Source organism: Arvicola amphibius, chromosome 13, assembly GCF_903992535.2.
Source record: "Arvicola amphibius chromosome 13, mArvAmp1.2, whole genome shotgun sequence".
Taxonomy (NCBI): Eukaryota; Metazoa; Chordata; class Mammalia; order Rodentia; family Cricetidae; genus Arvicola; species Arvicola amphibius.
Window position 1 is genome coordinate 48,143,715 of NC_052059.1, and position 27,587 is coordinate 48,171,301.

Below are 27,587 nucleotides of genomic sequence, written 5' to 3' on the forward strand. Positions count from 1 at the left end.
CCATTACCTTCTGTGTCTTGCTCGGCTGTGTAGATAGAGCCAGGAGATGATGCCATCTCTGTCTTTGTTTCTTCTGTTTTGACATGGGAATTCAGTTCGCCATGCTCGGGGCAGGTGTTTTTGTTTTTGTAGATGGCACAAGGTCTTTGCGCTCATGGATAAGCACTAAAGGAACCAAGAGTATTAAACACACAAGGTTGCCTCTTCACAGAAAGATGGATACCTCTTTTCCGCCCAGAAAGCTGGGAATGAATGTAGTTAATAGCCCGGTGGCCTGTGCCATCTGTAGGGTCAGGCCACACTTGAATCACCCAAACTTATGCTTATCTCAGCCACGTGGACTTTGTCAAGAGCTTCAATGTAAATGTGTCTTAAACTTGGTTGTACACACATTGGGTTAATTATCATCCAGAAGCTTTTTCCAAAATTGTGCTCAAATATGGCAAAAGTAAAACTGCCTGGGGTCAGACTCTAGAAGTTTGAACCAACATGGGCTGCTGAGTCGTGTTGAACTGAATTTCCTTCTTGGTTCATGTTACCCTACGCACCCCGGTGGTTGCAGTTTTTAAACACAAGCAGAGTTTTCAGTATAGAGTCTTAGTATAGACTCCGTAGGAGTGCCCAGCTTCACTGTGGGCTCTGAGCAGCATGTATCATGTCCAGTTGTCAGTATGAGATAGGAACATCTTCCCTGCCGGCCACAGAAGTGGAGAGGACCCCACATGTTGATGAAACTTAAGACACCCTTATAAAATGAGGTGATAGTGTCAGGGAGTGGAGAGTGATCTTCAGAAAGCTCCGGTCTTCGCTTGCTCTTAGGACTGTACAGGAGGTAGGTGCTCGTGGGGAAGGACGATTCTTTTTCAACTTCTCTCACGAAATCTCTGTATGCAGAGACTGACGTTTGTGAGCAGGAGCCCGCGGTAGGGACTTCCCAATTCTCAGGGACCCCTTTGAGGCATCGAGAATATCGCCCCCTATAGCTGATCCCCTCCCTGGCAACTCCCCACCTCAGGATTCACAACCTGCATCGTCACCAACAACTGGCTGGACGACAGTGACAAGCGAGGCAGCTTGGCCCAGATGACTTGTGATCTGAGCCAGCACTTCGACTTCCTGATTGAGTCCTGTCAGGTTGGCCTGATGAAGCCCGAGCCTCAGATCTACAAGTTTGTACTGGAAACCCTGAAGGCCCAACCCAATGAGGTGAGTAGACACTCCCTTTTCAGGGGAAAGGGTGTCACAGAGATCTTGCAACAAGGGACTGATGGAGTTGACAGACTGGGGTGCACTTGAGGCCTGGCAGCCTGGTCTTAGGCCCATTCTTCTTGTGTCAGGAGGGATGCTTTTGACCATAGCTCAGTCTAGAACATACCATTGATGTGGCTCTTTGTGCAGTGGCAATGCCGTCAGATAATGTTAGAGCAGCTTTCCACGTTTACTAATGAAGAAACAGAGGCCCCCAGAGACTTGGCCAAGAACACAAAGCTAGTGATTACGAGTGGGTCTCCTTCTGCCATAATCTCCCTGTCCAAGCATCCTGGCCTACTTGAATCCTTCTGTTTATTAAGGGTCCTAAGAGTGACTCTGCTGAAATGCTGTATTATGCTCACCTCCTCTCATCTTAAAGGCTGACTGGAATAAGGTCCCTCTCCTTCCTCCTGCTGGACCCACCTCACCACGAGATGCTCAAAACAAACCTAGAGCCCCATCCCTGAGGAGATTGGCCTTCATCTCCTCAGCATAAAGCTGTCCCTGGAGCCATTCACAGGTGTTTCCTTCTGATGTTCTGCTCACACGAGATGCTTCCTCTGGCTGATGCTCATACTGTTTGGGTCCAGGTTGTTTTCCTAGATGACTTTGGGAGCAATCTGAAGCCAGCCCGAGAAATGGGGATGGTCACCATCCTGGTCCGTGACACAGACACTGCTCTGAGAGAACTGGAGAAGGTCACAGGGACACAGGTAACTTTAGGTCTGAGCAGGGTCTGGCTTCCTGCCGTTCTTCTGTAGTGTTTGGGGAGAAGACAGCAAGGAGACCGAGGTGCTGCTCTCTCACTTCTCTGTGAGGGATTTGGGGGCAAAAGGAGTCCATTGCCCATGGTTCAGGCAGTCCACACCCCTGACCAACGTCCACCCATTTCTTCCTGTGCAGCCAGTGAGCAAGAGTTTAAACTGTCCTTTGGCAAGTCAGGAAACTAAGACAAGAGAAAGGCACCTAAGGGCTAAAGATGGCTCAGCTGACAAAGTGTCTGCCATGCAAGGCCGAGGACTGAATGTGATCTCTAGCACTCACATGGAATCTGGGCATGCGTGAAATCCCAGCACTGGGGACGTGGGGACAGGCCAACCCTTGGAGCCCTGACCAGAGTCAAGTCAATCAATACACTCATATTCAGAGATGCTGGGATTTAGAAGTTTATCATATGAGCCTCAGGGGAAGACACAACTCAACTTATAAGACATCGGCTTACATCTTTAATAAATAGATTTCTTTAATAAAATAAATTTAATTGATAAGTAAAATGTAGAGTAAACAACTGCATGACCTCAAGTATCTTGCCCAAGCTTGGCTTGTTCCTTCTATGCCTAGAAGTCTTACGAACAGAGTGGAAACTGAGACAGACTTGGTTCGAAGCATCCATATGCTCCTCTCCCTCACCTAGTTTGTCTCCTACTCCCAGTGAGCTAGACTCCCATCCTAAAAATTAGGAAGGTGGACCACACCCTTCCTTTCTTCCCGTAGGTGTGGGGAGGTGTGCTGTACGGTCCCGAGAATGATCTGCTATATAACCATACTTTGGGTTTTGAATGAGTGAGCTTACTGAGTATGTAGCAAGCCAAAGGGAAACAATAAATAGCCAAAGACAGACAGACAGACAAATATCAAAACATCACCAAACCAGGTACTCGGACATCTAGCAGAAATCATCTGGGAAGTCCCTTTAAGGCAACCAATGGAAGTTTCTGATAGAGTCCCAGGCAGAGCAGAGCGTCCCCAGTGGTGAGGCTCCAGAGAGAAAGAACGAACAGCAGGAAGGTGACATCATCAAATCAGGGGCTCATTAACATGCATCAGAAACCATCTTGGGAAGACGAGGAAGTGAGCTGGAGTTCTCAGCTGAGCTTCCTCTCTCTCTCTGCAGCAGGTGCCTTTACATCACGGTGTAAACAGTAGTGACCCTGCGTTGGAAGTGGTGCACCTTCTCACTAATTAAGTTTTCACTCTTGGGCTGTCTTCCTTCCCTTGGGCTCTTCTCTTCCCTCCCTGCCACAGAATTAGGGTAGGGCTGCAGCCCAACCCCAGAAAAGAAGCTTTGGAGGACATTTTGAGATAAACATGCTTGTGTCTGAAATGGGGGCGGGCAGCTCCAGTCCAGGAGCCAGCTTCTCAGTGACCTCAAACAATAGTTGACGATTTCCCACTGCACTGTACATCACAGGAAGCTACAAGGGAGGGTCAGAATCATCTCCCTGTCTCCAATACTTCCAAGTTGTGGTAAAATACCTTAACATAAAGCTTACTATCGTGGTCATTTTAAAGCGAGCTGTTCGGAGGCATTAGGTACATTCTGAACGGCGTGGAGCCCGGTCCGTCTGCTTCCAGACTCTTCCATTTTAAAAAAAGCCCAAACTGTGTTCCATTAAATAAACACTCACACGGTCCCCAATCTACACTCCGCTTTCTGTTTCTATGAGTCAGATTTCCAGGTGCCTCCGATACGTAGAATCACACAGTATGACTTCTCATTTTTAGCTTGTTTCTCCTTTGGTGTAATGTCATTAAGATTCGTCTATAGTGTAGCATAACCCGGGTGGGACTCACTTTCTGAGCTGTTCTCTCTGACAAGGGGGACTAGATTCCAGAGTTTAAGGCCCCCACATTAGAGGACGGCTTTCTTAGGTGGGCCCATCTGCACTTGAAATGGCAGGTGTAGCTTGTGCAGTCGGGGCTCAGTCAGGAGGAGACGGACTGGCCCATGTGCTCAGTAGCTCACCCTCTGCTATTGATGCTTTGGGAACTGACACCAGTAAGGTAAAGAAGGGAGTATTCTGGAACTTTCCTCCGTACATAGATGTTATCCAAAGACAGGTCCAGGGTCTCTTGTGGACAAGGACAAGGCCCAAGACACAGGCTGTTACGGGATGAGCTCTCGGAAATTCATATACTGAAATGGCAATGGCCAGTATCTCAGAATGTGATTAGATTTCAACACAGAGCCTTAGAAGAGGTGATTAAGGCAACAGAAGACCAGAAGGGAGAAGAGCAACCTAATATGATATGGCCCTTTCATGTAAGAAGTAGAAACTAGGGCTGGAGAGATGGCTCAGTGGTTAAGAGCACTACCTGCTCTTCCAAAGGTCCTGAGTTCAATTCCCAGCAACCACATTGTGGCTCACAACCATCTGTAATGAGAGCTGGTGCCCTCTTCTGGTGTGCAAGAATACATGCAGGCAGAACACTCTATAAATAATTAATAAATAACATTTAAAAAAAAAAAAGAAGTAGAAACTAAGCCACTGTCCCACAGAGTGACACATGAGGCTACAGAGGGAGACAGCTATCTATAAACACTGAGTCAGGTCTCAGGAGAAACTAACTGGCCCTGTTAACACCTTTCATCTAAAACTTCTCTCCCCCCAAACTGAGGAGATAGCAGTCTGTTGTTGAAAATGCCCAGTCTGTGGAACTCTACGGTGGGAACTTGAACAGTTGAAGACAGGCACAGAGTTGGACTGCAGCTGACTAAAGAGAGACCCCCTTCTGACAGAGCATCACAGAGAGGCAGTAGTTATGCCTGGCCTGAGCCTGGGCTATCTGAGGATTTCTGTGAAGCATGGACTGAAACCATAAAGATTTATAAGTCTGTTCATTTGGGAGCCCCAGGGCCTTTGTGGAACACAGCCAGTCATTAGAGGGCCTACTGTCCTCCACTGGGGGCTTTCAAAATCACACACGATGCCCAGTTGAAAGATGGGAGATGAGGTACTATAGAGAGTCATATGTGGGTTTTCTTGGCTTAACCAGGGGGCTATGTACTCCTATCAGCATTCCACTGGCCGGAACTCACTCACAAGACTCCATAGACTGAGACAACTCATGGAGTCCAGCCGTGCCCAAACTGGAGGGGATTGGTTCATGAGGACCACCAGGACGCATTCAGGAGGGGTGGCAGAGGTGATGTCTGGGGTCTTACACTGTGCCCATCATATTTTCAGTTTCCTGAGGCCCCTCTGCCAGTCCCCTGCAATCCAAATGAGGTCAGCCATGGGTATGTAACCGTGAAGGTAAGTCAGCCACGTTCTCTCTGACCACAGCACGTAAAATGCTATGTGGAATAGCAAGGGCCGTGTATGCGGAATAGCAAGGGCCATGTGTGCAAAGCGGAATAGCAAGGTCCATGTGTGCAGAATAGCAAGGGCCATTGAGTTGTCAGTGCACAGATAGGAAAACAGAAGAGAACAAAGCATGGTGAGTGGCCGGAGCCCTTGTTGCAGCATTCATGTCTTCTGATGGGCCAGGACTCTGCCCTGTGCCCACATCACTATTGCCAGGGGGGAGGCATGTCTAGAAAATGCCAGCATGTGCCAGGGAGAAGGGATCATGCAGATGTTAAAAGCCTTCAGGGTCATCTTGCCAATAGAGTCACCCTAAAGGACTGTACAAACAATTCCTATTTAAGAAGCAAACCTCTGGGGAGGGGAGGTGGCTCAGTGAGTAGAGCACTTACTGTGTAATCCTGAGTTCCATGTAAAATACAGATCTAGTCATGACGGTGTGTTTGCCATCACAATCACTAGGAAGCAGAAACAAACATCCCTGGGGCTTGGTGACCAACAAAGATAACCTGTTTTGTGAGGTTCTGTCTCAAACAAATTAAAATTAAGCAAATAAGGTAGACAGCTCTAGAAAATGTGTCTTAGTTACTATTCTGTTGCTGTGGTAAAATACCATGACCAAGGCAACTTATAGCAGGCAGAGATTATTTGGGCTTACAGTTCCAGAGGGTTAGAGTTTTTGATAGTTGAACAAAGGTAGGGCAGCAAGTGGCTGGAGCAGCAGCTGAGAGCTCACAGCTTGATCCACAAGCAGGAGATGGAGAGAGCATGCTGGGAATAACCCAAACCTTCTGAAACCCCAAAGCTCACCCTCTCTAACACACCTCCTCCAACAAGGCCACACCTCCTAATCCTTCCCAAGCAGTTCCACCTACTGGAGACCAAAATTAAAAACATGGGCCTCCAGGGGTTCTTGCCATTCAGACCACCCCAGAATTGATACTCACAGTTGACCTCTGGGTGTCAGACATGCATACATGCACATGTTTTCTCGCATACATGCCCATACACACACACACACACCACACCACACACACACACACACACACACACACACACGAAGCAAATAGTTTCTCATAAAATAAACATAGTATTCTATACATTGCCAAAGAGGAAGCTAAACTGTTTTGATTCTGTTTGCTCCCAACTGCATAATCTTTTCACATCGTAGAGAAAACTGTCAGGCGTGTCACCCACATTGGTCACTCATAGTCCCCAGCCATTGTTACCTAGCCTTTGGGTCTCAAGCGGAGGTGTCTGGGTCAGGCAAGGTCTGGCTGTCCCTTGCAATGGCTTCTGGAATACCCGCTACATAAGTGAGCCCAGTTCTTCCTACCCCACCATCAAGATTACTATCACTCCCGACTCTCTTTCACAGCCTGGGAGCCGTCTGCATTTCGTGGAGATGGGCTCTGGCCCCGCCGTGTGCCTCTGCCATGGGTTTCCTGAGAGCTGGTTTTCTTGGAGGTACCAGGTAAGGGAAACTGTGGAAGGTGCTCCCCAGTCAGGGTGAGGAGAGAAAGAGAGATGCTGTGTGTGGGCTAGCGTGGGAGGTTGTGGAAGAATCATCTCCAAATTGGGACCTCAACGCTGGGTATAGGAAGTACCTTGGGGCCGTACTGATCCTCAGGCTACTTCCTGAGGACATTCTTCACCTCTTGCTGGGAAATCTTAGTAAGGAACATAGAAATTTGCAAAGGCTTGGTCAGAAAAGATATTCTGCCCAGTGTGGCTTTGATGCAGTGTACAACCCCACCACTGTCCATGGCAATTTTATGAGATGGGCTTCTTCTAGCTCCATGGGAAGGAGACTAACAGGCGCCACATGGCACTTTGGGTGGATCCACTCACAAAAGAGAGGGAGGAAGGGATGCAAACAAGGAGACCAGCGAAGGACTGCCATGCCCTTGGACTGTTTTGTTTTTCAGATCCCCGCTCTGGCCCAAGCGGGCTTCCGGGTTCTGGCTTTAGATATGAAAGGCTATGGCGACTCATCATCCCCTCCAGGTGAGCTGACAATCCTATAGACTTCCCGTGTGGTCATGCTTCTCTGTTTGGCATCTCTAGCGCCCCTGAGCTCTCCAGCCCCCCTGAGCTAGCCCTGTCCAGGTTGAGCACATCTGTGAGGTCCTGATCCTCTCCTGCAGTGTTCTGACTCTTTGGGCTTGGATCACAGCTGCTCTGTACACTCTGAGGGACCCAGGAGGTCCACAGGCTCCGGCCAGAAGCAGCCCTCTGCCGGTCATCAGGGATGTGGAACGTACCATCTATTTCTAGAAAGGTTTTCCTCTGTCTAGCTGAAAGACCAGATTCAGCTCCTTAGTGTTTCTTCCCCTCTGCCTGGCCACACCCATTCTCTCTGTGAAGGTGGCTGTTGATACCTCGTGTCAGTGGGCTCACAGGATAGCTACCCTTTCATGACTGGCTGATCTCAGCTAGTATGGTGCCTTCAGTGTTTATTGGATTGCAGCACCTCCTCTCTTTCAGGCTGAATGCTCTCACAGAGTACAAACCACCATCTGCCTGTGACCAAGGAACACTGGGTTGCCCCCATCTTTTGGCTCCTTTGAATAACACTGCTCTGGACATGGGCGTGTGCACGACACCTGCACACCCCTGCCTTCCTTTCTTTAGAACTGCTGGATTCTGCAGCACTTGTAGGTCAGATCTGAGCCCTACAGCTACAGAACCCAAGAGTAAACCTTACATAGCCTCTCAACCCTGAGGCCATTTGTAGGTTTCTGAGCGTTTTTTTTCCTGGTAGGAAGAGTTCTTCGTTCTTATCAGGATCAAGTGAGTCTTCAGAGCCCAGGTGCGGAGGCAGGGGCATGATGCAGCCAGGCATGAACACAGCTCCTCCAAAGGACAGTGATGCTGTTAACAGCTGGGCTCCCTAAACTGCTTCCCACACCCTCTAACTCCAGTGATCACATCTGGCATGGCGGGCTCCCGTGACTGAAGCCTGCTGACCTAGGCTGGGGCTTTGGCCACTCACAGGACCACCCTCCAGGTCCTGTGACATGTTGTCCTGGAGTGCGTGGTGGGTTATCCCCTAAGCGTGGCAATGTCGGCTCAGTGACCCTTGCCTCCTGAATGACAGAAACTGGACTGTAGACTCAAGGGCGGCTTTCATCTGTAGAGCCCAGGGAAATCCGCTTTTCAGTTTCGGTGATGAACATACTTGCTTTTAGCTTAGCTCAGGACAGTCTGCCAGGAATGACACTACAACATCACATTCTTAGTAGAACTTATGAAAAGTGAGGGATTAAGACTTTTATTGAATGATTCTGTTATTTTTCTGACATTTCCGCCATTTGGATTTTTTTTTTTAAATGTCTTTTTCTTTATGCTCACTGGAATCACTATGATTGGTTTTAAAAAGAGCCATTCACTCCCCAGAGCAGTCTTCAAGGTCATTGTGGCCCTTATCAAAAGTTCAATGGCTTCTTTTCCCCCAAGACAGGGATTTGCTGTGTAACTCGGTTGGCCTTAAATTCACTCCCTGGCTCCGCCTCCCAAGTGCTCCACGGCATACTTTTAGACAGAAATAAAGAGATTCTACAGTTCATGCAGAACAACACAAATCCACAACAAAATGAATGCACTTTGAGAAAAAGCAAAAAGATGTAGGGATTTGATATCAAATGTTGTGATTTCAAATACTATTCCAAGTTCACAGAAGTTAAGTGGTGTGATACCAGAATGGAGACAGAGGTCCAGACAAGTAGAGCAGACTAAAGAGCTCAGAAGTAAATACACACACACACACACACACACACACACACACACACACACAAACACACACACTGTTAACTGGTCTTTGACAAGTGTGCCAGGAACACATTGCAAGGAGGACCTAGGTCTTCAATAGAGACAGTAAGGAACACCCAACAAAATCAAATTGGGCTTTTCTCTTTTGTGATGTTCAACACCCAACTCAAAATAGACTTAAAAAGTAAACAGAATCAATATATTGGGAGGGTTTTGGCTTTTGGTTTGTTTGTTTTGATAAAAGGAACTTTTGTTTATAAATTTAAAAATCACATTATATATCTCTGTGGTGTGTGTGTGTGTGTGTGTTTTAAGACAGTCTTGCCGAGCAGTGGTGATGCACACCTTTAATCCAAGCACTCAGGAGGCAGAGGCAGGCAGATCTCTGTGAGTTCGAGGCCAGCCTGGTCTACAAGAGCTAGTTCCAGGAGAGGCACCAAAGCTGTTTTGAAAAAAAAAAAAAAAAAGACAGTCTCATTAAATAGACCAGAAAAGCCTTAAATTCACAGATCTGCCTGTCTCTATCTCCTTAATACTGGGGATTATAGGTATCTACAAACATGCCTAGCATTTATTTATTTGTTTGTTTATTCATTCATTCATTTCTAATTACAGAGATAGAGGAATATGCCATGGAAGTGCTATGTAAGGTAAGAAGCCTCTTCAGTAGCATCTACAATGCTATTTCCATCCTGAGTTTCTCCCTGGCCTAAGCTGGAAATTTGGGTGTCCATTTAAACCATAAGAAAGCACAATAGACAGCCTTTAGGTATTGACTGTCTCTGAACATGAAGGTGCTAGTTCTAAATGTTGGCCAACATGCATGAAGCGTAAAGTGTGATTCCCAGATAAAACTGGACAGCCTAAGGTTGCTGCCCAAGGCTGACAACCAGTAGATCCAGATTTGAAACCTTCCACTCTCCATCCGATTCTGAGTCTTCAGTCAGCAGCTCTGCATGGAAACTGTGACTTCTCTGCCACAAAGCTCAAAGAAAAGCCCAGCTTCTAGGTTGGACTGTTCTCCGTCCTGTTTCCCAGCTGTGATTCTCCTCCTATTCCCGATCTTGCTCAGGTCTCCCCACCAAATTCCCAGTCACTCACTTGAGGAGCTTCTCGCTCCCCACCACCATCCACTCACCTTATTTCTCCTGGAATCTGGTCTCAGCGGGTGCATTGGGGTGCTTCACAGAACCGCGTTCCTGCATGGGGTCCTGAGACCAAAACAAACGAGGGGAAGAGAACAGTTCTGTCCTTCTGTCTTTGAAGTATCACTAGTACATCCACTACTAGGAACTAGCCCAGGAGACCCGATGATGAGAAAACCCAGACTCTGCTATTCAAAGCAACCCCATCCGTTAGTACCTAAAGCGGGAACAGCCCAAACACCATCTGCTAATGAGTAAACAGGTTCTGTGCCACGATCCATGCCCCGGAAGTTGCATGAAGAGCCATGGAGCAGTGGAGCATATCCCCACATGAGTGAGTCTGGAAGCTACCACGTCAAGCAGAAGCCAGTTACAAAGGCCACGTACCAATTAACTCCATCTGTATGGAGTGCTCAGAACAGGCAATCCAGAGGGAGCTCAGCCTAGTGGCTGCCAAGACTCGGGGGAACGAGAAAAGAGAGTGATGCCTGATGGGTTAAGCCTAAAGGGAAGTTTAAAATATTGATGGCAATGAAAACTTTCTAATACTGTATGGTGGTGACGGTTTCCCAAGTCTGATTATACTAAACCCACTGAAGTGTGGTCTTTGGAGGGGCTAATTAAATGGTATGTGACTTATATTTGTAATGCTCTTTTTTTTAAAAAGTCGCCACAATAAATTAAACATAAAATTGTATTTAAAAAGATGACACTGGCTTCAAATACAAGGTTAGAAAAATAATGGAGTTAAGACCATAACCATCACTTGTCTTCAAGTGCCCAGAAAACTGTCTCATCATAACTCCCCAAATATTTTGCAAAATAATTTCCCTCAGCTACAACTCCTAAATCTAGGTGGCAGTTCATCACATAACTTCTAGTTTTTCTGAAGCTGGACTCTCCTCTTATTTAATTTTTAATTGACAAGTAATGTGTTTTGTCATGCATAACAAAACGTTTAATATCCTCTGCAGAACGGTCACATCTAGGTAACTGACAGAGGCGTGACCTCAAACAGATGCATAACGAGGTGTTTTGATGTTTAATATCCACTATGCAATGATCACAGCCAGGTACCTGACAGAGGCGTGACCTCATGCCTTCATCATTTATGCTGACAGCACATGACATTCACCCGACATTTTCCAAGAATATGTCACCACTAATTATAGTCACTTTGCTATGGAGCAGGGCTCTTGAAGCCCATCTCTCCCTCTCAGATTGTAATTATTTATCCCTTGATCAATCCTATGCTCATCCGTCTCGTGTCCACTGTTTCTGCCTCTGCTAGCCATCCTTCAACGCTGCTTCGTAGATAACTGCCCTAGACCTCGTAAGAATGAGCCCACACGCTACCTGCCTCTCTCCACTGGCTCGTCTCATTTAGCACCACGTCCTCCATGTTGCTATAAATAACTTGATTCCACCCTTTTGTGTCTGACTCGTACCCCTTTGTGTATGGGCCCCTAATTTTCTGCATTTTTCACTAACCGGTGGACACTTAGGTTGATGCCATCTTTGGGCTTCCATGAATATGCTGCACTAAACATGAGTGTTTTTTATTTCAGATTGGGAGTCTTTGTTCTGCCCATAATCCTCCTGCATGTTTATAGTCTTGAGATTCCAAATTGAGAATTCTGGATGCAACATAGCAATAATATTTTTTAAAGTTCGGTGGTGTTTGGAGATGTGTCTACACCCAACTGACCCTTATATTGGGGGGGCTTTTGGTGTGGGATTTAACCATTGTAGGTCATGCTCTCAGGTGTAAGATGCAGTGGCTGACTGGGGCTGTATGTCTGCCAAGATTCCTTAAGATCCAAGAATGATTCTCAGCTCATGGAGTCTGGAGAGGACATTGCACTCACTGTAACCCTCTCTGATGGGCTAGAATGTGGAAAGGTGTTTCCTGTAGTTCATCTGGGTGTGTCGCCCATGCTGTTGCGATCTCTTGGAGCCTCTGAGTTCCTAGAAGTAAGGGCAGAGTATGAAGTGGTGTTTATAGAACCCATGGCTTCTATCAGAGACTGAAAGAGGTCTCGGGAGACAGAGGGAAAGCTGCGGTTCAGGAAAGGGCTGGGGGGCTCTCATGACAGTGACAGCCCATCACTTTAAAATGGTATTTTCCCGAGGCTTGTCCTGACAGTGTGTGGCTTGTGGCAGTCTGTTTCTGTCCATCCTGCCCATCTGATGCCGAGTCTGTGTGTTCTGTTTTTAGGAGATGGTGTCCTTCCTGGATAAGCTGGTGAGTCTTTCCTTCAAGCTGATCTCTCTGGAGCATTCTGTGTGGATCTCGGTAATGAGAGGAGAGCTGGATGCCTTTGAGGGTTGGCTGTTGACCATGAGCAGAGAGGACCAGGGCCTGGGAGACTTGGGCTTCGGGCAGCGGGGAGAAGGGGTGGTTCCAAAATTAAAGATAGCCAAGGATGTTGGTGGAGTGGGTGTTTTGCTATTCATTCAAGAATGTGAAGGGAGATGCCTTTGTTGGCTTCCATCCAGGGAAAGGAACCTTGAGTATCAGGGAAAGGTGTGGGAAAATAACCTATAAGCTAGTTCTTCACAGTTCATTAAAACTCAAATCTCTTCCGACAATCTCAGATCAAATTCAGTCACAGGAATGAAAGTGGCCATGGCAACCGTGTAGCACGTGTCTATTCCCGAGACCGCTCTGCCACGCCCTCTGCCTCATGGCATTGGGCTGGAAGGGAATGTAAAGATCATAGGGCAGACTGGGAAGAAGGAATATTCTAGGCTAATGGCAATGGAGAGAGAGAACAGAGAGCCCCAGACAGTGGGGCCTAGCTTTTTAACTGGATATAAGATGGAGAGAAAGCCGGGCAACTGACTTCTGGTTCAGCAGTAGACACTGCGCGGGTAACAGGGGAGGACGATGGCTGTCTACACTCCATGGTATTGGGTCAGGAAGTGCTGTCTGTGTCTTATGTTTGGGCATATGTGTGTGCGTGTGTGCAAGAGGGGGAGAAGGAGAGAAAGAGAGAGAGAGAAGAAACTTGTGGCTAGGGATCCTGTCTTCTGAGGAAATTCAAGCCTAGTCATTTGTGGAGACTGAGGAGGGTGTGTGTGAGAGAGAGAGGTGGAGTTAAGAAGGGCACATGCCTCAGAGGAGTTTCTGGGGGTTCCTGGTGAAATCACTAGGCTGTCAAGAAGGGGGCCTTTGCATCTCACAAATCCACCCTCATTGTGTCTCTTCTTGTTTCTCTAGGGGATCCCTCAAGCAGTCTTCATTGGCCATGACTGGGCTGGTGTGCTGGTGTGGAACATGGCTCTCTTCTACCCTGAGAGAGTGAGGTAAGCGGCATAAGGATTGGCAAAGCTGGCTGGACTTAGAGTCCTGCGTGAACTGCTACAGGCGCCTCGGCTCTGCACAACAGTGTCTTGTGGGAGCACAGGGCTGGCTCTGAGTGGATAGAGGAGTGATAAGGGGCGATCATGTCCCAGCATTAGACCGAAGGAGAGCGTTCACCCTGGACCAAGAGTGAGAAAATGTGCCCTTTAAGTGGGTGTTGTGGTGCATGGCCTATGATCCCAGCAGTTAAGAGGCTGAAGCAGGAGGATTGTGAGTTTGAGGTCACCCTGGGCTACAGAGAGTATAACAATGAGAGAGGCTTTCAAATCTGTCCTGAAGTGACCATGTGACAGTTCATGCCACCTCCTAGCCCTTGGTCCCTTCAACTACAGAACTACAAGCAGAACTCTCCTCCCCCATCCCTACTCCTTCCTTCCCCCTCTCTCTCCTGTTTCACTTAAACTGAGAATGAGAGTTTGATTCTTGTCTTAGTTAGAGTTTCCATTACTGTGAAGAGACACCATGGCCAAGGCAACTCTTCTAAAGGAAAACATTTAATTGGGGTTGGCTTACAGTTCAAAGGTTTAGTACGTTGTCATCAGGGCTGTACGCATGGCAGTAGACATGGTGCTGGAGAGGAGCTGAGAGTTCTCTGTCTGGATCCACAGGTAGCAGGAAGAAAAAGTGAGCCATTAGGCCTGGCTTGAGCCTCTGAAACTTCAAAGCCAGCCTCAATGACACACTTCCTCCAACAAGTCCACGCCTACTCCAACAAGGCCACACCTCCAATAGAGCCTCTCCCCAAGCCTACATTTAAACTACCACAATTTTTTAAACAATCAGGTTCACCAAAAAGTTGCTGTATGAGCACATTACATGCTGTTGAAAACAAACCAAGGGAATACAGCCATGAGCAGGACGTGTAGCTTAAGGAAGGTCATATGTGCTATTTTTCTCAATTTAGTCTCTTCCCAGCAGACATTTAGAAACATTTTACTGGCAGAAAGGAGGTTTCTCCTGAATAGCATCAGACCTGAGACATCCCAGCATGCCCTGATCACCAGGTCCCCCCTTGTTCTGTCTTGGGCACTCTAAACTTTTAGTTCTGTAGTGATTGCTTCCAATTGCTCCCAGAAAGGGGTGTGTGTGTCCCCATATGTGTCTGTGTGCCTAAGGCAGGTGAGTTAAAATAAAAGCTACAGCTGAGTAGGAAAACCCTACTAGGTTAAGAATGAAAACGCCTGTGTTCTAATCCCGTTCTCCCACTCGTGGCCAGGGCGAGACCTGCGCACGTCATTTCCCACTTCACCTTCAGTTTTGGCCTGAAATGTCTTTCCTGAGCCGTGTCCGTCTCATCAGGCTCTTGGTTTTGATGTTGCTTATTCCTGCAGAGCCGTGGCCAGTCTGAACACTCCGTTAATGCCACCAAATCCTGAGGTGTCACCTATGGAATTTATCAAATCTATCCCAGTTTTCAATTATCAACTGTACTTCCAAGAACCAGTAAGTGTGAGACACCAAAGTTATTGTTCCTCTCCTCTCCTCTCCTCTCCTCTCCTCTCCTCTCCTCTCCTCTCCTCTCTTCTCCTCCCCTCCCCTCCCCGCCCTTCCCCTCCCCTCCCCTCCCCTCTTCTCTCCTCTTTTTCTTCTCTCCTCTTTCTCTTCTCCCTCTCCCCTGCCCCTCTCTCTTTCAGATTAGCTCTGCCCCTTAAATATTCTGAGGCATTAATCAGAAATGTAGAAATGACATTGTGAACAGACTCAGGCCTCCTGACCACAGATTCAGTAGGTCCTTTGTGAGTAGGTGAACATGTTTCTGTGTCTGTCTGGGTAGCGACTGGCTGAGGAGCAGGGGATCATGCCAGGCCGGCTTCTGCAAGGAGTGCAGCAGGAACCGGGTGCTCTCTCAAAGTTGCTGCCCTCAGGCTCCTGCTGGGGACCTTATACTCTGCTCACTGACAACTGAGACTCGTGAAATGTGACCAACAGTCAAAGAGCCCCACAGCAGGACCTCGAGAATACTGGAAGAGAGTGGGGTTTGGGGGTAAGAGCACAAGTCCCACAAAGATGCCTTTCAAAGACAGCCCTGGACGGTGGTGATCCTTATGATGGGGTCTGACACCACCTTTGACAGAGACTCTCTGAGAACATTGTGAGTCACCTGGGCAGAAATCACAAGAGTCCATTCACAACGCACTCTAACCACTGAGCAACACAGCCCAGCACCAGCTGAGCTGGATTGTGGGAAGACTGAGGAACTAAGCAGGCACTTTGTTTGCCATATCTATGGTTTTAGCAAGTCTGGAGTTCCCCCCGGAAGCCACTCCTCCTTCAGGACCTTCTCAGGAAGCCCTGCTTCCCTCCACCACCACCAAACATCTCTGCCCCCTTGATCCCACGTTGCTGTGTGTGTGCTCCTGGCTCACCTTGCTCTTGCAGCATCTGTGGATGCCCGGGGTTCCGTAGAGCTGAACCAATGCTATCAGAAAGGAGGATTCTACAGCCACAGGCAAAAGGCCACGTGTGACCACGACCCTGACCCTTGGACGCTTGGAGAGGTCTACTCATTTGTTTCTGCACATTGTGCCCCTTGAGGTGGGCTGACCCTGGATCTGTGCCCATGCAAGGAAGAAGTGGAGACACTGATCATCACCCCCACCCCCATGCTGAACTTGCAGTTGGAGATTTCTGATGGAAGCCATGCTAGCTTGTTAATTACAAGCCCACTCGTTTGTAAGATTCGATTACAGTGGAGAATCAATGGACGCCTTCTGCGAGGTGATGGATGCCAGGCAAGAAAAAGCAAAGGGAGGCTGTAGATCGGCAGTGATGGATGACAGCCTGCCCTGCCTGTGAGTCGACCTCGGGCAGGATTCTTTTTTATTGAGTGCTGACCTCACCCCAGAAGCAGCTGCTGTTGATGAGCACAGGGGCGCACTTCAGTGTGGGGTGGGGGGGGCTGCAGAGGACTCCACAGAGCTCTGACCTGGGGCTTAGGAGAGTAAACAGATGCCAAGAGGTGGTCAGACTCAGAGAGCTCACATGGGTAAATAGCTCCACCCAATCACATGAGAGTCCATCCTGAGGACAGCGAGGGGGTGTAAAGGGCTTGTGCTCCTGGGCATGTGCCAGCTGTTATCTGATTCAAGCCATCAAAGGGGAAGGCTGCGTTTCACAACGGCAGGTGTCCTGACTGTTCCTTCTGTGCTCCCGAGCCTAGCATTAAAGCATGGCCTTTAGAACCTAATGCACAGGGCTCAAGCCCCAGTACTGACTCATGACCTTAGCTCTCCGAGGCCTGGGTTGGTCTGTCATGCCACATGGGGGTTCGTGAGGATGGAAAGGGCATCTGCCTGTTTCTTATCGTGCTGACAAGACACATGGGCTTGGCAGCATCTGGTGATTATTTTACACAAGGTAATTATTACCATCAGTCAACATTATCATTGTTCTTAAAGTGACTGAACGGCACCAAAATTGCTGAGTTTTTATTTTTGTTTTCAGTATTATCAGGAGATTCAAACCAGTATGGCCAGCTGCAGCCTGAGGAGTCAGGACTTAGGGACCTTAGAATTTCTCGCCTGGTCAGAATGAAACAGAGTTGAGATTTATCAAAAAGAGACATTCCGAGGGCAGCTGAATGGCTATACATAGTCACAGGTGTAATTTACAACCGGCTCAATATTAAGCGGACTTTGAAAAGTAAGTTTCAAGCCAGGTGTAATTGCTCATGCCTTTCATCCCAGCACTCGGGAGGCAGAGACAGACAGATCTCTGTGAGTTCGAGACCAGCCTGGTCTACAAAGTGAGTTCCAGGACATTCAGGACGACACAGAGAAACCCTGTCTCAAAAAAATATATATATAAGTTTCAAATGCTTTTGTGAAAATGAGTGGTTACTCCTTCCTCTTATCTTTAAGAAGTCCCTTCTGTCAGTGACACTGTGAGGTGGTTTGTGTCGGGCATAGTTCCTGCTTGTGAACGACAGAGACATGGACAAGCTTAAGCTGGAAGGCTGCATTGAGGCCCTAGGTAGTCAGGGTCCTTTAGCTGGCCTGGCACTCTCCTTTGGGCTGTCGCTGAGGAGGGGCATCTTCACTGTGGGTTTTGGAGACTGGTGTTTTTGTGTATGTCTCTGAGAGAAGGGGCATCTTCACTGTGGGTTTTGGAGATTGGTGTTTTTGTGTTTGTCTCTGAGAGAAGGGGCATCTTCACTGTGGGTTTTAGATGATGTTGTTGTTTTTGTTTTCTTGGGTGACATTCTTGACTCTCAGCCAAAGAGAAATAGAAACCAGGGTCTTGAGTGAGGGTCTATTTTCTCTTTTCTGCCCCTTCATTTTCTGTCTCATCCTGTCTCAGGCTGTCCCCAACACCCTTGCTCCATTCTTATTTTTCCTTCCTACTGAAGAAGCAAGGTGTCAATAGGTGTCCAGAAAAGGCTCTGTGGATGGAAAGGAGGGCAGGTAGGAGTGGAAACTATATAAGGAAAGAATACGAAGGGGATGTTGACTCCGGCTGGGTTTTCAAAAATTGACTTTTTTGTCCTGTCCCTGTGTGTCTGATGGGAAGGTCACCTCCTTTATCATGTGACAGTTGTGGTAGAGGAAAGTCTTTAGCCGTAGGAATGCCCTTGGTATTGGTCCTGTTTGTGCTATATTTATTCCTGGGCAGCTGTAGGAACTGTATGACATCATCAGCTGTGGTCAGTGTTGGCCAGTGCTGGGCTATGTATGCCTCTGTGACCCAGTGCGACCTTTTGCTCCTGTTCTGCATCAAGTCTAGACTTCATGTTGGACTGAAGCTTATGGGTGCATGGTGGATGCCTGATGGCACGTGACATCCTCTGCACTGAGCAGGCACCATCGTTAGTGCCTGGGGTGCGGCACTGGGGATGTTGGTAAAATGAAGTCTGGTTGTGTGGAGCTGCTGGGGACCTGCATCCTCAGCATTGACCCTAGAAGGGATGTTCCCAATACCAAACCTGGAGCAACAAAGCCGGGGATCAAGTCTCCACTGAATTATGGAGGATTTAGCAAAAGTTGCAGTCTCTTGCCCAGAAAGTGTCATGCATACACCCAATTCTGTGGCAATTCCAAGATGTTCTAGAACTTCTTCTGAAAGATACCCTAAGTATGCCTGGCTGTTTTATTAGAAGCCCCTCTTTCTCATCTCATTGGCCCAGGACTTGCATATCTAGACCCGACAGACTAGGCAACATGCTCCAAGGACCCACCTGCTACCACCTTGTGATAACCGGGGTTCCAAATGTGTGTTGCTGCATTCTGCTTCTTTGTATGGGTTTTAAACATCACACTCGGGTCTTGCAAGACAAGTATTTATCAACTAAACTGACCCTTTAGCCCTTTGGTGAGAGAGACATTTTGCATTATGGTATTCATTCTCTAGTCCAGCAAGTCTGTGCACCCAGCTTTTCATCAAGCCGGAATACCCTTCATCCGTCTGCACAGCCAAGTCCTTCTCATCCCCAGGCTTGCTCCAGAGTTCTTCCTTCCACAGAAACAAGCTGGTGTCTTTTGGGTGATTGGGATGAACTATCACTTCCTTTACCGCCCTCGCTGCTACTTTATTCTCAGTGTGTTTGCCACCTGCCAGACTCCCCAAGAACCCTTTGCCACATCGTGGAATTAGACAGAGGTCACAAGATAAATTAGTGAACATGGACATTCCCAAGAAACATCAGGTGTACTATTTCTGACATGTGACTGTATCTGTAGCGACCAACCTCTCATCCACATTACAGGAACATCTCTGCTTTGCCATAAATAAGCTCATAATTATGGCTGTTATATTTTAAAGGATGATACAGAGGGAAAGTAAGTAGAGGAGATATTGGGAGGTGTGGACCTCTGTGCTCCCTTATACCTATTTATTCTTCATTCCTACAGCCTGGCATCCAGACCACATGGTGTCTGAGAGCCTGTTGTAGCCTATAATAGATAGGCAATTATCTGTAATAACACTCTCTCAAGACAGAAGAACCTGGCAATTTGTTACCACCAAGGACGTGTGCCCCAGCTCCTAACAAAGGAAATTTGCTGCCCTGTCCTTAGGGAGACAGCCCTGATAGCATTCCAAAGGTCTGTGATGATTAGGACCCAATTGAAGATGATGGCTAAAGTTACTACAGTCTAGTTGAGAACCGTGAAAGGAAGCTGTGGACAGAGAGACATCTCACCGTGTCTGCCTGTCTGCCACCTTAAATCTGGGTCATCCTCCTTGATTACTGCAAACCATACCTGATAGCAGGAATCCTGGCATTATAAAAACAGCATTATCCTCAAACCCACCTCCCTGGAAGCATCCATTAACATCTTATATGCTATCTATTTTTTTTTTCTAACACACATTTCACAATAAAATAAATTGCAAGGATTATAATTCAAACAAAACGAGGGATGGATGGGACAAAAGCCAGGGCCTCGCGGCCTTTGGTCACATGGGAGAGCACTACAGTTTCCAGGGCTTCTTGACGTGATCTTTAACTTTGCTTTCTTGACTGTTTTAGGGAGTGGCCGAGGCTGAACTGGAAAAGAACATGAGTCGGACTTTCAAAACCTTCTTCCGAGCAAGTGATGAGTTGGTAAGAGGTGGGAGATGGGGCACATGTATGTGTATGTGTGTGTTTGCGTATGTGTGCATGTGTATGCGTGCATGTATGTTTGTGTGTGTGTATATGTGCATGTGTATGCATGCATGTGAGTATGTTTGTGTGTGTGCATTCGTGCTTGTGTACACGCACATGTGTTTATGTTTGTGCATGTGTGTGCATTCGTGTGTGTGTGTGTGTGTGTTATAATTTTGGTTTATGACCTCCACTTTAGTGACATTTAACCTGTACTAGCCTGCTTGTTTGGACTTTGGACCCACTCTCTTGGGTGGTTCATCGTTATTTCTGTCCTACATTCTGGTGGCAGTACCAACCAGGCTCACTTCTTTGTTTGCCTCACACCACAGGAGTTCCCTGCTCCCACGACAGTGTGAAATCCAGTGCACATGCCTGTGAAGGCAGGCCTCTGATGACGGAATTGGAGGGGCACCTTTCAGTTTGCTCTTAGTCCCGTGATGAATCAAATACATTTTCCATCTGCCTGTCATGGGTAGACTTTTTCGTTTTACCTTTTCACGGATGCTTCTGCACACTACGGAGCCTTCCCTAGGTTGCCAGATTTCCCCGATGGCAGGGCAGGGAGCCACTTGCTCTAATTCCTGGCTTTCTGTAAGTCTGAGTTCTCATCTCCTGTTCACACTGGCTAACAAGCCCAAGCCATTACTCAGATCTGCAAGTGTCCGCAGCAGCTGGAGATGGGAACTTCAGCTGGCTTCTCTGACCCTGAGAGGCCCCTTTGCTGCTCTTCAGGATTAGCATGTGTGTTATAGGATAGCCCCACTTGCTGTTTCACTTTCTATGATTTCAGTTATTCCTGGTTACCCATGATCCAACAATATCAAAAGGGGAAATTCTGCAGATAGTGTCTAAGGTGTAAATTGTCCACCACAATGAGAAGTATAACGAAACCCCCATCATCCTACCGGTGTGAATCTGCTCTCTATTGACACGGGGGGAGGGGGGTCTCATTACAGCATTGCTGTAAGCAATTATTCTACTCTAGCATTGGCTACCATTTCTGGTTATCTCATGGTAGTGCCTCATTAACGAATCAGACATTATCACAGGTATTGATTATAGAATATGCACAGAGTACAGCATCCAGTGTCCTGTGCTATCCTTGGTTTCCAACGCCTGTATATTTTAGCACATACCCCCACATGGAAGGGTTCTCCCATGGTCCTTGTGCACTGAAGGTCCTGTCATGGGGGTCTGAGCTGTCACCTTGTCTTTGCCTCATTCACAACATCCTCCCGAACTTTTCTTCCCACAGGGTATGCTTGCTGTGCATAAAGCCACTGAAATGGGTAAGAGGTATACCAGGGAGGGGAGGGGAGGGGAGGGGAGGGGTAGCAGCTCCCCATCAGCAGAATGTTCATGGATGTCTGTCCCTTCTGCTCCTGAAGAAGCCCTAAGCTTGCCTTACTGTTCTGAGCTTTGACTTGCCCAACAGAAATCCTGTAACAATTAATGATACTACCCTAGTCTACCTTACAGGGAGCTGAGTGTCAAAGTCCTAAGATGCTTTGGGGAGTGTATCTGGGGCAATCCACCCCTTTCTGGTAAGGACCCCATCCCAGGATGGATTGGTGGCCGCTGTAGAGTCACCAGTGTGCATAAGGCAGGCTGCACTAGACCCACATAAATCTCCACTGCCCTTCCACCCTGAGGTTCTTTTCTGGTCACTCTTGTTCCCACTCAGGAGGACCACCTTGGTCACCCTGCTGGGTGGGATTTAACTGAAATCAGGTCTGAACTCACTCCTGAGCCCCACCATCCAGGACCGGCCCCACAAATGCTTGCTTCCCTCCTAGCATGGCCTCCTAGCCATTATTCATCTGCTTTTTAATAACAACGATCACCGATACTCCGAGTGTTTGACCTATGACCTCTCATATGACGCCTCGATTACAAATAGGCTGAACTGGGGTCCGACCCTAGAGGTCTTCTCCTCTGAGGATATCTGCCTCCTTGCCTCCCTTCTTTTCTTTCCGGTGCCTTGAAAGTTTGTTGATTCCATGCTCCGAGTACCCGGCTGAGGAGACCTGGGCTGAGGTGCTGCCCATGGAGAGCTCAGGGTGGTGCAGGGAGGCAGATCAGCAGTAAAGAAGTGAGATATGCAGGTGGGGGCGGGATGCTCAAATGGGGCTAGGACCCAGCAGGACAGGAGCACTATCTTGGTTTCTTAAGACGTTTGACCTTGAAGCCTGGGGTGATTGCACCCTTTACTTCAAGGACTGTACAATGGAAATGATGTGTTTGTTCCTGAGGAGCCTTTAAGGGCACTGCCAGAACACTGCATGCCTCTTAAGATGATATGAAATTCTGTATTGAGAACCCCACAGGAGGGTTCCTTGTGTTGGTGTTCCTCTTGGCCAAGAGGAAGTCAATGAAGAGAGGGCAGATGGACAGACATAAAGACATACAATCCCTTTATTCCAAGTTCAGATGGGGCGGCCTGAGCTGGCAACACCAGCTATAGAACCATTCAGCCCACAGCGGGAGAGGACAGGGGTGTCTTTTTGCAGGGGGACTCCTTGTGAACACCCCAGAAAATCCCAGCCTCAGCAAGATTACTACTGAGGAGGAAATTGAGTTTTATGTCCAGCAGTTCAAGAAGACTGGCTTCAGGTAAAAAGAAGGGAACCCTAGACAGGGAGATGGGGTGCTCAGCTGTTGTGGGATGGGGGCAGTTACTCTCACCACAGCCTCTGTGAGCACCACAGTGACCTGTCTGTGTCTGAATGCCCTCAGTGCCAGGAAGGAGGCTCACTACCTATGCTGGACAGCTTCCTTTGGCAGGGGCGGGTAACTAGCTTGTTCTTTCTTGTGTTTATGGGTCCCCCCAAGAAGGCAGAGGTTTTTTTGTATTGATTTGCATTCACAGATTATAGTGAGGAGCAGCGGGCTGCGTTCCTGCCGCCCCGGCTTTCTGCCGCCTGGCTAGCTTATGCCTCAAAATAACAACACACAAACTGTATTCATTTAAACACTACCTGGCCCATTAGTTCCAGTCTCTTACTCACATCTTGATTAACTCATATCTAATAATCTGTGTAACACCACAAAGTGGTGCCTTACCGGGAAGATTCTAGCATACATCCATCTTGGGCCGGAGCTTCATCGCGTCTGACCCAGAGAGCAGAGGCATGGCGATTTATTAACTTCCCTTCCCAGCATTCTGTTCTGTCTACTCCTCCCACCTAAGGGCTGGCCAATCAAATGGGCCAGGCAGTTTCTTTATTAACCAATGAAATCAACTCAAACAGAAGACCCTCCCACATCAACAATCCTCCAAGGATCAGAACAGCTCTGAATTCTGTCTTCTGAGAAGCAAAACCATGCAGACCCAAATGTGCACACAGTTTGGTGTCTTTGCACCATCTCTTATTCACCATGTTCCTTCTCACTGAGTTTCCTGGGGCAGGAGAGTGGCTTCTGGGTGCGGATGGGGATAAGCTGTAGGGTCGGCTTCTGTTTGCCCCCAAAGCCCCTCAGAGGCACCAGCCTAGTGGCACTGAGTTCCTGCACTTGGCCTCGCTGAGGAAGCAGCAGGTGTAGATAGGAATCGTGTGTCTGGGGACCCCCACTCATGCCCTGAGGCACTCACCCTCCCTGGCATAGTGTGTCTGGGTAGCATGGGTCAGTTGGGTCACTGTGGGCCAACAGTGGTCAGTTCCTGGAAGCTCACCTTCTTTACTGTCTGACCCTCTCCACAGAGGTCCTCTGAACTGGTATCGGAACATAGAAAGAAACTGGAAGTGGGGCTGTAAGGGAATGGGACGGAAGGTGAGCACTGCGGCCTCCTCCTCCTCCTATGTACACACACAGACACCCCTGACACACACACACACACACACACACACACAGAGAGACACCACACACACACACAGAGACACCACACACACACACACACATACCCCTGACACACACACCAGACTTACAGATACACCTCAAACGAAGACACTACACACACACATACACACCAGACACACACACCAAACATATACACTTTGCACACAGACACCAGACATGCATATACCAGGCTTACATACACACCAAAATCTCAAACAAAAACACCACATACACACACACATATACACCAGACATGCACATCTTGCACACAGACACCAAATTCACACACACACACACACACACACACTCTTTCACCAGACACACGCATGCATGCACACACATACACACACCAGAATATATACCTTGACACCAAATAGTCGCATATATGTACTGGATACACATATGTATACACATGCATGCACACACACAAGTCATACACACATATGTATGTAGACATATACACACCAAACATATACACTTCGCACACAGACCCCACCACACACACAGAGAGACACTACACCACACACCAGGTTTACATGCACACCAACACCTCAAACAAAGTACACAGGAGGGACTCATTTTTGTCCCTTCTGGTAGCACACAGAAAACTGTCATGTCTGTCCCACTCACACTCTTGAATCTTGGCTTCTCCTTAAAAGGGGGGAGGAGTGGGATTTCCTTTTATGTGTCTGAGTGTTTTGCCTGCATGTCTCTATGTGCAGCAAAAGTACACAGTGCCCTCGAGGGCAAGAGGATGACTGATCAGCTATAGAACTGGAGTTACAGATAGTTGCCAGCTGCCATGTGGGCACTGGGAACCAAAATCAGGTCCTTAGACTAGAGCATGGATCCTCTGGAAGAGCAGCAAGCGCTCTTAACCACTGGTCCATCTCTTTAGCTCTTGGCATATTTTTTTTAAATCCAAAGGAGTCTTGTCCTCCATTAGAGGATCTCTAGATTCCTTCCTGGTGCCATTAAATTGGTTCTGTGAGCTGAGATACAAGGTCAGCTCCCTACCCACTTTTCACTCACACACACACACACACACACACACACACACACAGAGAGAGAGAGAGAGAGAGAGAGAGAGAGAGAGAGAGAGAGAGAGAGAGAGAGACCACTGCATTGCTAGATCCAAATTCTGATGACCCCTCCTATAAAAGTTTGGTGGAAGCAGAGCCAGGGCAGGACAAAGGTCTTCTCATGGGGTGGAGGTAAGGGCTATTAGTGGCAGATGCCCAAGGCATCCTTCCCTAGGCACAGGTGGCATCAGGGTGGCTGAGTGCCTGCTTCCCTTACTACCTGTTTCCCCCTAGATCCTGGTCCCAGCCCTGATGGTCACGGCCGAGAAGGACATCGTACTCCGTCCCCAGATGTCCAAGAACATGGAAAACTGGGTGAGAGAATGGCCCCACACAGTGGGCATCAGTGGCCACGGAAGAGAGCACAGCTGCCCAGAAGAGAGGCAGCAGAGGAGGACATCCCCGAAAGGCTGGATGGGGACCAGCTAAAGCTCTGCCCTGACCCAGCTTCACTGCTGACATCCCCATCCCCTCCCATGACACTCCCTTTCCCAACACTGATAAGCTGCCATTCCTCAGTCCTGTCCTAAATGACACAAGGGTCCTCCAAGGATGGTCTACGGACATCATAGAGGAAGGGGTCCCCACCAGGATGGCCTCTGCTGTGCGTCACACTGACTCCAAACTGGCCCAGTTAGCATTCTGCCGCTGATCGTCCTGCATGGGGTGGGGGTTCTCTTTCAGATCCCTAATCTGAAAAGGGGTCACATCGACGACTGTGGTCACTGGACACAGATAGAGAAGTAAGGAGACTGGGTCCCTGGGTGAGGGAGCGTGATTCCCTGGTCACCTGACCAATGAGCTCCGCAGGCTTAAGTCTGCCCAGCTCAGGTCTGCTGGGTCGTTTCAGTCACGCTACCTTGGTGCGGGCAGTGGGTTCAGACAGGTCGACGTACCTTTGTTTCCCTTCTAGACCTGCTGAGTTGAACGAGATTCTCATCAAGTGGCTGGAGACTGAAGTCAAGAATCCGCCAGTGACCTCCAAGATTTAGCCAGGAGCATCCTCTGCTAGGGACACAGTTTCCGACATGGCCTTATTCAGAATTAGGAGCGTCGTTCTTTTACCAGCCAGTGATTTTCTTTAAATAAAAGTGATCAGATCCATCTTAGATCCAAGGAGAAAGTGTGTGTGGCTAATTCTCTGAGGATGAGAGCACCATCAAGGAAGAGATCACACCCTGTCAGGAAGTTGGGCCCCCCCATCCCCCATTGGTAGCTTTGCAGTCAAATCCAACCCTGCTCATTTTGAAGCAGCCTATTCGGGACCTTCAATAAAGCTAAGACCTTGGTCTTCTGGTTCTCTGTGTTCTTGAGAATCCAGGCAACTGCTTGGAGAGGGTATTGGGGACCTGCGAGTGCCAGCCTCCGTGTCCCTTCAGGGTCGAGAAGAAGACTCACAGCAAGCGCAGGACTTAAATCTGAGGGTGACATGAACTCTCCACGATGTACCTCTCTGCGTCAGTTTCTTTATTCTTCGCCTGCTGTTCTCTTTCTGTAAAGTTTCCAGTTTATATACAGATGCTAAACAAAGGCAGTTCTCTGAGCGTGGGTGTCCCTTTATCTCTGAAGGTCCCAATGTGATCAATACGAAAGACTCCTTTCCTGACTGCGTGTCCTGCCAAATGGAAGGTAGCTGCAGGGAGGTGGCCGCTAACGTATCTCAGGGAACAAAGCGGAGAACCAAGGTTATTGACTGTGTGACTGAATTTCCCACTTGGAGGTCCCACTGACTGGACGGGGGTGACCCAATATACCAGTACATGGGAAAGAGTCATGCCCACTTACCCATGCTCTGCTGAATCGCGCCAAAGGAGAGTGCTTGTGGCTTCACAAGAGATGCACTGTCAATAAGAATCAGTCAATATGCAAAAGGTGGTAGGCATTCTTTCTGCTGGGTCAGCCTTCTGCCTTATCAGCTGAAATCTCACTGCAGGATACTGCTTTCCAATGAGCAGAAGCCTTGCATGGGCCTCCAAGGTGCTGAGTAACCTCATCCAGTTCCATCCAGGGAGCCTTCCTGAGGGACGCCGTGGGTGGCCCATAATCTTAGTTTCTATGCAGTGTATACTCAGGTACTCACTGGGGCAGACTGTATTTGAAGCTCTGCCAGGCTTGAGCTGAGCCAGTTTTGTGCCCCCCCCCCAACCCGACACAGACACCTCCTTGTCACATCTAGGGAAACTCCAGGTCTCACTGATCTTGTCCTTTGCAGTTGTCTGTCTTCTGTCCTGCTTTGGGACAAGAGTCTCTTAGCAGCGACCTCCTAACCATCGGTCCACACCACTCGTTGGATCCTCAGAGCTTCCCCCAGGATAAAGTCCATGCTCTGAGACCCACCTAGCCTGGCCCCATCACCCCATGATTCCTATTAATAGCTGCCCTCCAGTTTTTCTCGCCTTGAATCTTGCATTCATATGAGACAGGGTCGCTTGACCCTCTGCCCGAGCTGCATGCTCTTGT

General features: G+C 48.3%; 1 protein-coding gene across 1 annotated transcript in view; it reads left to right on the forward strand.

The window, feature by feature from the left end:
- Ephx2 (epoxide hydrolase 2) overlaps positions 1–26,415 on the forward strand; it is a 38,498-nt gene extending 12,083 nt beyond the window's left edge. Inside the window, exons 4-19 of the mRNA XM_038310297.2 lie at positions 1,016–1,206; positions 1,842–1,964; positions 5,220–5,288; positions 6,718–6,813; positions 7,268–7,346; positions 9,726–9,760; positions 12,474–12,500; positions 13,479–13,564; positions 14,954–15,065; positions 20,089–20,163; positions 21,464–21,497; positions 22,719–22,821; positions 23,910–23,979; positions 25,362–25,442; positions 25,812–25,870; positions 26,041–26,415. Of these exons, the coding sequence (XP_038166225.1) occupies positions 1,016–1,206; positions 1,842–1,964; positions 5,220–5,288; positions 6,718–6,813; positions 7,268–7,346; positions 9,726–9,760; positions 12,474–12,500; positions 13,479–13,564; positions 14,954–15,065; positions 20,089–20,163; positions 21,464–21,497; positions 22,719–22,821; positions 23,910–23,979; positions 25,362–25,442; positions 25,812–25,870; positions 26,041–26,119 (1,319 nt within the window). The 3' untranslated portion in view covers positions 26,120–26,415. The remainder of the gene's footprint in view (positions 1–1,015; positions 1,207–1,841; positions 1,965–5,219; positions 5,289–6,717; positions 6,814–7,267; positions 7,347–9,725; positions 9,761–12,473; positions 12,501–13,478; positions 13,565–14,953; positions 15,066–20,088; positions 20,164–21,463; positions 21,498–22,718; positions 22,822–23,909; positions 23,980–25,361; positions 25,443–25,811; positions 25,871–26,040) is intronic.
- The last annotated feature ends 1,172 nt before the right edge of the window (positions 26,416–27,587 follow it).